Below are 9,685 nucleotides of genomic sequence, written 5' to 3'. Positions count from 1 at the left end.
GACTAGCACATCTCACACACCACTAAACCACACGTCTCATGAAAACCAGTTAGAGGGGGAGAGGGGTTATGATGTGAGGTGGGAGGGGATGGAGTGTATTATTATCTTATTACAATAGCTGAGTCTTTGTCATTAAGAGATTTAGGTGGCTATCATGAACAGACATGAAGAATGGAATTTGTATAAAACCTTCATTGTCAATTGATGGATGAACATCCATTTTGTTGTTTACATTAATCATAATGATACATTTTACATTTATATAATTATCTGGCTTCTAGTCACTGCTAATCCCAAAAAGAAACATATGGATTCAATATAGAGTGATCTGCCAAACAGCTTAATTTTAGAAGCCCCCGTGATTGTGAAAAATGCCTATAATAACAAATAATGCTAAACTCTGTATCACCCTGATGCCTTACACCATTATTTTCAGCCTTCCAACCAAGTGACAATTTTGGGAAGTGTTGTTTTTATTTTCTTGTGTTGTAATTTAAATGTCTATTAAACTTCTACGGTATTTTCAAGGCATATTCACATTGCACTGCTAGACCAGGCTACAGAAACCTACCCAGTCTCCATCATAAGGAGTGAAACAACTGTTTTACAGCCAATCTCTCGATGACTGACTTTTCCCTTTTCCAGGGCATTAGTGGCGTGCAGCAATGCTCTGGCATGGTAATCTTGAGAGCAATTGGGGTCGACACTGTTTTATAATTACTGCATTGCTATTATTATCGCCTGACTAATCCACCTGGGAAAAAAAGCCTTCCCATTGCCATTATCTCCTCTGGCATGATAATTGGGGCTCCTCAGTCCTCCTTCCAACTAACTCAACCTGTCAGGATTCTGGAATACAGCTCTGTGAGCGGTGGAAGACAAGCCAGCTGGTAGTATAGAATGTGTCTCAGAATAACCTGATTCCCCCTATCTTATTCAGAGGGTTGAATAAGGAAGTCTTTGATGTTATATATGTGGAAAAGGTTACATTTCATGGGATGTCTTAATAAAACACAATAGTAACGTTTGCTACAGTTTTGTATGACATGATTAAGGGTCAATCTTCGGCCAATACACGGAGGGAGGCAGTTGAGTGGACTCTATTTCTATTTCAACAACAAGATGCAGGATATCTTAACACTTCTTGTTCATCTGTTTCATTTTATTGCCCTAAATTGACTGCAAACAGGACAGCTTCGATTATTATTAATATACATGTCAATTGCCGTACCAGTGAAGTTATTATTGCCGTGAAACAAATATAATCTGCATTCATCATGTGTTTGAAGTTACCGCTGATACGAGACATTGTTCCTCTTTAAAAAAACAAAGTCCAATGGACTCTCTACAGTTTCATGCATATAAACATTTTCTTTAAAGATCAGCAGCATCTTTACAAGGTCAATGGAAAGTCTGGTTTCAACACGTGAATAGACAAATATTGTAATGGCATAAATAAATAGATGAATAAATTAACAATCATGTAAATGAATAAATAAAATACATAGATACATTGACAGATAAATAAATAGTTACATAAATAGAGAAATACATTATGTACAAGGTAGTAGGACGATTTACATCTAATGGTAGAAAGAGCTTTCAGCAACATATAAATACAAAAACCGAATCCTTTGTAACTGAGGGTGCATGTCATGAGATCATACCTTTTCCTTATTGAGGTAATAGAAAAAGAGGGGGGCACGTCAGAGAGTGTATAATGAACATTGCTTATTACGTAAGACTGAGGGAAACACCACAGAGTGGCAAAGTTCATGCAAGCCACTGCGGTGGAGGAAGAACAGGGATGGTTTTCATTGCTATAGACAGGTCACTGCACAATGCACATGGCACTTATAACAACAGATCGGTAGATTTGGTTTGGCTCCCAGTGTGATTTTTGTTCTAGTTACCAGTATGATGAAGAGCGTATACTCTGATTGCCGCCGGAATCTTGTGATAACACAACCTGTTCAACAGGTTTCCAATAACAACTCAGAACAACTGCTCTGATGGAACTGACAATGACCCCTGGTTCATGATCCTAATTGTTCTCAGCTGATGTAGTTTGCCTTTAGGTTTTGTTCAATAGGTTTGGCTGGAAGCTTTTGGAATACCCACAGTTACAAAGATGCTTTGCTTTTAAAAAATCAAGGAAGAATTGGCACAAAAAATAAACAACAAATTCAGTCGGACAATAGAAAAATAACACCTATTGAATTAAAAACATGTGTGTGACAAAAAGGGTATGTTTTTAACTTTTAAATGATCTCCCATTTTTTGAAAATACTGTCATAATTCACATTTTCATAAAAAGTTCATGTTGGCAGTTGCAAAAGAATTCAATTCTTAGCAAATAAAAAGCAGCATAAAAATACAAGAGGTCATTTTTGTCTCTAAAAAACAAAAGAACACTGTTACTGTCCTTTTTTTATGTTGTTTATTTTTTTTCCTGTAGTATTTTCTATAAAATATCAGGAATCTAAATATTATTACTATTGATATCAATATCATTATAGTCATTGATAAAAATTCACATGCCAGGCCTCATATATAATTGTGTGTGTGTGCGTATGTGGGTGTGTGTTTGTGTGTACGTATGCTTGTGTTTGTGTGTGTGAGCTAAAAACAAGTCTTTATTTGGGGGATGGGTGTTTTGATTGTATGTATCTGTGGACGATTAGCTACTGTGCAGGGGGGGGGGGGGGGTCCAGCATATTTTGAAATTGTCTTTGCCATAATCAGAACAGTTTCTTCACGTTAATCTCAGTGAAAATATTGCTTTCTATAAAAAGGAAGAAAAAAGGGATGTAGGGCAGAGTGAAGGGGTTATTGGTTGTAGAACCTAGGGTTCCAAAATCTGCTTCCGTCCTTCTGGTTCCGCCAGCTAGTTCTCAGAGCAGGACTCGTCCTCATCTTCATCCCCAGATCCCTTGAAGCAGGCTGACTCATAGTGCTTGTTCAGGTAGGATTTCAGGGCGAAGGTCTTATTGCAGCGCTTGCAGCGGTAGTGCTTGAAGGCAGAGTGGGTTTGCATGTGGGCGCGGAGGTTTGAGCGGTCAGCAAAGGCTTTGCCGCAGTGGGCGCAGGCGAACGGTTTCTCCCCGGTGTGCGAGCGCATGTGGCCCTGCAGGAGCCAGGGCCGGCTGAAGGCCTTGCTGCACACATCGCACTTGTGCTTGAGGTCATGGGTGAGGATGTGCATGGCCAGCGCCGGCATGGACACATACACTTTGTCGCAGGTGGGACACTTGCGCGCCATCTTGCTATCCAGGCTACGGTGCGTCTGCTTGTGCCTGCTGAGGTTGGATGAAGTGGCGTAGGTCTTGCCACACTCGTTGCAGGAGTGGCGGGCTGTGCCGGCGGCCCCGGCCTCCCTCTCCTCCGTGGCATCGGCATTGGACGTGGCAGAACTACCTCCCTTACGGCCGTCACCGTCTCCCTTCCGCCGCGAGCGCCCGTCGGAGATGAAGAAGGCATCCATGGTGTAACCCTCGGTCGGGGCCTCCGCCTCGCCGCTGTAGAAGCCGCTGGCTGTCATGCCGGACTGGGGGCTGTCAGGGTGCTCCAGGTCAGTGTCACAGTACTCCTCGCCCCCGCTGCTCACCTGGGTGTAAAGGGGGTCAGAGACGGGCGAGGCCAGCTTGAGCTCCATCTTCTTCTCCCCCTGGTATACCGATGGCGTGATGTAATCCTGGATGTAGCCTGGAGAAAACACACACAATAATAGTTATAGTAAGGCAAAACACACACACACAGTCTACAGTAGTCTACAGTAGACCTGGGGTTGTGGCGGTAGATACGTCTATTGTGATGTGATTACACGATTATTATTGATGATTGCCTCTTGTAAATTATGAAACAATAGCATAAAAACACACAAAACACATTGCAATTTCCCCAAATCACACAGAACTAACCACAGGCCTCGGACTGTTATGCTGCTGCCGAACATTATTCACAGCATTCAGCCTTATTACACAGTTACAGTGCAGATGAGTGGTGGCTGCTACACACAGATAATAGCTCATTAAATAGACCTGTGGAAGAAGGCCCCTCTTATTACACAGTTACAGTGCAGATGAGTGGTGGCTGCTACACACAGATAATATCTCATTAAATAGACCTGTGGAAGAAGGCCCCTCTTATTACACAGTTACAGTGCAGATGAGTGGTGGCTGCTACACACAGGCTCTTATTACACAGTTACAGTGCAGATGAGTGGTGGCTACACACAGATAATATCTCATTAAATAGACCTGTGGAAGAAGGCCCCTCTTATTACACAGTTACAGTGCAGATGAGTGGTGGCTGCTACATACAGATAATATCTCATTAAATAGACCTGTGGAAGAAGGCCCCTCTTATTACACAGTTACAGTGCAGATGAGTGGTGGCTGCTACACACAGATAATATCTCATTAAATAGACCTGTGGAAGAAGGCCCCTCTTATTACACAGTTACAGTGCAGATGAGTGGTGGCTGCTACACACAGATAATATCTCATTAAATAGACCTGTGGAAGAAGGCCCCTCTTATTACACAGTTACAGTGCAGATGAGTGGTGGCTGCTACACACAGATAATATCTCATTAAATAGACCTGTGGAAGAAGGCCCCTCTTATTACACAGTTACAGTGCAGATGAGTGGTGGCTGCTACACACAGATAATATCTCATTAAATAGACCTGTGGAAGAAGGCCCCTCCACAGTTACAGTGCAGATGAGTGGTGGCTTATTACACAGTTACAGTGCAGATGAGTGGTGGCTGCTACACACAGATAATATCTCATTAAATAGACCTGTGGAAGAAGGCCCCTCTTATTACACAGTTACAGTGCAGATGAGTGGTGGCTGCTACATACAGATAATAGCTCATTAAATAGACCTGTGGAAGAAGGCCCCTCTTATTACACAACGTGGTCTCATTGATTAGGCACCTTTTCTTCCCACGATAAGACTTTTCTCACTATAAGGTATGTCAATCCTCTGTGACTATCTCTTTGCTGCGTTTGCCTAATTTAAGCCTGAACACGCTGGGCCCATCAGACAGCACACACTGTCAAGGGTCTGGGTTGACTGTCTACCACACTATAAATGAATTGATCTAAACCAGGGGGCATCAAGCACCACATAAATCTGACGGGGCACAAAGTATGCAAACACCTGAAACAGCTTTTTTCCTGCTATCTAGAGCCATAATCATTATGCTTAATTCTATATCAATATATATATATACATATACATATGGTGGTGGTTCTTTTTTTAAAGAAACGAAATATGCTTCTCTACATCTCTGCTAAAATTTGGGTAAAAGATTGAAAGAATGTGAGTCTTACTCAGTACATTTAGTAATTGCTTGCTTTTCTAAAGTCTGCCAGCCTTGCCAGCTAAGACAGTTAGACAAGCTAGCGACTCTAACTGGATTGATAGCCTGACATGGCTTCTTGGTAGCTATAGCTATAGTTATGAGGTTTGGAGATTGGGAGCCTATCTGGGCTAAAGCCAACTTCATAATATTGCTAGGTGGCTAGTAGTATTAGAGAGAAATATATATTTATTTATTTATTTTACATTACAAATCTGATGGGGCATGTGCCCCCTATGGGCATGATGCCTCTGATCTCAACAGAGTAGCACTTCCAGGATATTTCCAACATTTCTCACTAGATTATTGACTGATGTTACATTACAGATGGGCAATCTTTTTGTCTAGACAATTTTTTGTCCCTCCTTTAATTGTGAGGCAGCCAAGTGAAGCTAAAAGGTTTCCTGGCAGCTGTAAAGAGCTAAACAAGGCTGAATGTGAAGTAACATTAGCCGAGTTCATCTACACACTTGTATGCATTTATCTAAACATGTTCCACTTTAACAGCTTCCGAGAATATAGGACAAACATACGATTCCAATTGGAATGTGTGGTCCAAATCCTGCCCTGGGAGAAGTAGTGCATAACTGCAGAAAAATAAACCCATTCCTAAGCACTGTGTGCAGCACGCGGTGGAAATTAACTATTGACTGTTTTTTAATGAAATTCTAAGTTTCTTGCTGATCAATATGCCATCATCTGTAAAATAGTACAGCTGTTGGAACACACTGTGTGAGGGGAAATAAGATAGAAGTAATGTAGGCTCGGGCACAGAATAAACTGACTGGAGAGGACAACACAATGATAGCCTATTGCACATGGTGCAGTGATGGAAAGGTTAAGCGGAAACACGATAAACAGGATTACCAACGGAACAAAATGGCTATAGTGTTTGTGAAGAGGGTCACCTGTATGCAACAGTAAGCTCGCTGAAGTGCCTTTAAGAATCAGGTCATTCGAAAATCCATTTAAGTGCTCTCTTAGAACGCTGTCTCCATTCCCAAGGGGTCCCTCTCAGAGCCCATTCCTTGTCAAAGGCATTACCATGATACTGTGGGACTGGGAGACTGGGATCTTACAGGAAGGCAGGGGTGGTATTTGGTCAAACGCACCATCTCTTGTTGACTAGATAACAACTTATGATATTTGGGAGATGTAGCCTATAGTAAAGAAATCATTTTTAAAAGACTTCTTAAGGTAATGGTAATTCTTACTTCATTTCAAGTATATAACACATTGTTATATTTTCTCCCAACATCTAAAATGAGGCACTATCTCCTCCAATATACAGTACCCTAAAGAGAGCACAGGAAAAGAGTCAAACACACTGTAAACAGCAACAGATTGTTATTGGAACAAACAGTATGTGGACATCTTGTTTTCTATTCCCCTGGTTAATTGCACATATGCAACCGGTTTCAATTACTTAAGGTCAGACAGAGAGTTCATCATTTGTGGCTGAACTAATGCTGTACCAACCTTTGCAGTACAGCAACTCATTCCTCTAATGCAGAGCAAGCATGTAATTAATGGACTCCCTCTCCCACCTTCCTCCTTTGTTGTTCGACAGACACTTCAAGTCAAATGTCTCCACAATGGAGGGAAATCCGTTGGCGCAGCCTAAGTGCTGATGCAAGGCTTTTCAACAATGTTATGATTTCTCTGGGATTTCATTGAGCAGACGAGAAGGCTTCCTTCCTAATGCAATAGACTATAATGTTTTTTTTCTCCCCCAGTCAAAATTCTTTCTTTCTCAAAGGAAGAGGAGTAGTGTTTATTATTTACACGACAATAGAATGAGACTAACATGTTTATAAAGGATTGTAATTTCAACCGCATGGTCTATGTAAAGAAGTCATGTTTTTGCAACGAATCTGGTTCCATAACTTCATCATAACCTTGTGCATTTGTGTAAATAAAACAAACATTTATTTATCCTCATATATCATTTCAAAATATATATTTAGTTAAATTGGCCATTCACTACAGCCATCATTTGTGAATAACAACAACACCGTGCAAACATGTGCTTTTGTTATTGGTTGCTGTTGCAAATCTAAAATCACTGAATCACAGTAGTATGTGATGTGATGGAATAACAAGTGGGCATCGTTTGTTCACAGATTGAGCTGAACTGTAAAGCTATCTGCTCATTGCCAGACAAAATAACAAAGAGAGACAGACGTCTGGCATCCTAAATATGGCCACAAAATGGGAGCGAGCTAAAACCTGACTGACTGAAAGTGAAGGACATCTCTCTCCGGCTCCGGCTCTGGCTCTGGCTCTGGCTCTGGCTCTGGCTCTGGCTCTGGCTCTGGCTCTGACTGGACTTGGGCTTAGCGTGATGCCCAGTCCTAATGATGCCCACTGTGCAGCTATGTGCCCTTTCTTCTATGTTTACTGTATACCCTTGGTCACGTGGCCCCTCGTCAATGCTGCCCGAAGCATTTCTGTATTTTTCTCCCTCTCTCTCTCCTCCTCGCCCCCACCCCAGCTAACCCCCCCCCCCGGCCGTACTGTACATGGCTGAAACTCTACCTCTGCTAGTTTTCAAACGCCCGGAAGGAGGAGAAAGATGTAGCGGACGGATGGGGGTGGGGAGACTGTGCATGCATGCTCTGGTTGGGTGGGAAGGGAGGGGGGCAGAGGGGGGTTCGGACTGTGATGGAAACTCAAGGACAATAACAGCTAAGGACAAATGTATCATCCGGCACTCATCTTTCATGTTCATACATTTTTCAGTTTGTCGTCCTATATGATAATATCTCAGTTTGTCATCCTATATGTTAATATCTCAGTTTGTCATCCTATATGTTAATATCTCAATTTGTCATCCTGTATGTTTCAGGCACACAGTAATTTGTGCAAGTAATACAAATTCAGATACACACGTCTACAGATGTGCGGCACGTTTTGCTCCCCAATTTGCATAAGCCGATCCTCTGCTGTGACCTGAATTGTGTCTGCCTATCATCAGAGTAAAAAAAAAAGTCTGGGAGCATAATGGGGGTGGGGTAGTGGTGCTGGAGAGGATTATTTGCGATACGGATGCAAAATCAGCGGGCTTTATGTAACATCTGCTATGAATTCCCAGACAACAGGCATGTCAAGGGGTGAAGAGGCACTATTTCACCTAACAACCACTTATACACAAACAAAAGAGAATTCCAACTGTGTTTACTATGTTGATATCATGGGGCATTCTGATTCTGGAATCAACAACTAAACCTGTTCCTCCAAAGGGAGCAGTGATACAGTAGCACACCCTAGACAACGGCAGGCAGGATGTGTGTGTGCTGTGCAGAGGTATGCAAACTCACCATTCTCACTGAGGCGAACCCCCAAGTTGGTCACAGAGTCAGTGATGGAGCGTGAGAAAGGAGTGAACGAGTCGTCCAGGTGGTGATGGTGATTAGAGGCAGCATTGGATGAAGAGAAATCATCAAGCTTGATTTTCTTCACCAAAAACGAACGGGGCATGTTTCAAAGAATAAAAAACACACAGACCCGAGAATCACGCATGAGAAGAAAAGAGAAGACCCCCAAAGAAAGCAGCAAACAGGCAGAGCTGGAGCCTGCTGACGGTAGTAGTAATCCTTGTGTTAAACGAAAAGACAACCCTCTAAAAAACATAAGAGAAGGAAAGAAAATGGAAACCAGTGGAGAACAGGGCTGACGGCAACGCTGTGTGTTACTCTATGGCTCCCCCAGCTTTCAAAAAGATAAAAAATCTTCTGGTTCAGCACTGGATAGCTCCTGTGATGCAGCAGGCTTAAAGGACCAGAGAGAAGAGAGCGAGAGAGAGAGAGAGCGTGGAGGAGGGAAGGGAGAGAGAGAGACTGTCGGACTAGCTGAGATCAGCGATCTCTCCAGCTTTTATATGGGGCACAGGCAGTGGAAGATCAGGTGGTGCTGCGAAATGGAGCTGCTTAGCTTTAATCCATCAAATGTCCCCGGGGACACACATCAAATTACCACTGAACCGTCTGTGCATTCATTCGCACACAGTCAGAGGAGAAAGAACAGAGCCAGACCCCCCCCCCCCCACACACACACACACACACACACACACTGCCCCCACTACTACCACCCCCCTTTCACCCCCTCTTATGCTCCATGGCATGCTCAGAGGAGGAGTAAAAGAGGGGGCGGGCAGACAATGGAGACATGTGGATGAGAGCACATTCAGTGTCCTGTCTCCCATTGTTTTCAGATGAAGTGGCACAGTTTATGTTTGCCTTGTTACAGGCACTGCCTCGCTTCCTCCTCATCCTTTCCTCTCTGTCACCTCACTACCTCTCCCCATTCCAAACTAT

At 42.9% G+C, this 9,685-nt stretch overlaps 1 protein-coding gene across 1 annotated transcript; it reads right to left on the bottom strand.

Moving 5' to 3' along the window:
* Positions 1 to 1,141: 1,141 nt before the first annotated feature.
* On the bottom strand, positions 1,142 to 9,203 carry scrt2 (scratch family zinc finger 2). The gene is made up of 2 exons (XM_029622326.2): positions 8,690 to 9,203; positions 1,142 to 3,705 (listed from the first exon to the last, which is right to left on the bottom strand). Exons 1-2 carry the CDS (start codon positions 8,847 to 8,849, stop codon positions 2,888 to 2,890), a joined length of 978 nt encoding a protein of 325 aa, XP_029478186.1. The 5' UTR covers positions 8,850 to 9,203; the 3' UTR covers positions 1,142 to 2,887.
* Positions 9,204 to 9,685: the final 482 nt, after the last annotated feature.

The sequence above is a fragment of the Oncorhynchus nerka genome, linkage group LG20 (genome assembly GCF_034236695.1).
Source record: "Oncorhynchus nerka isolate Pitt River linkage group LG20, Oner_Uvic_2.0, whole genome shotgun sequence".
Classification (NCBI taxonomy): Eukaryota; Metazoa; Chordata; class Actinopteri; order Salmoniformes; family Salmonidae; genus Oncorhynchus; species Oncorhynchus nerka.
Note: the sequence above shows the minus strand (reverse complement) of the source record. Positions and strands in the feature narration are given on the sequence as shown.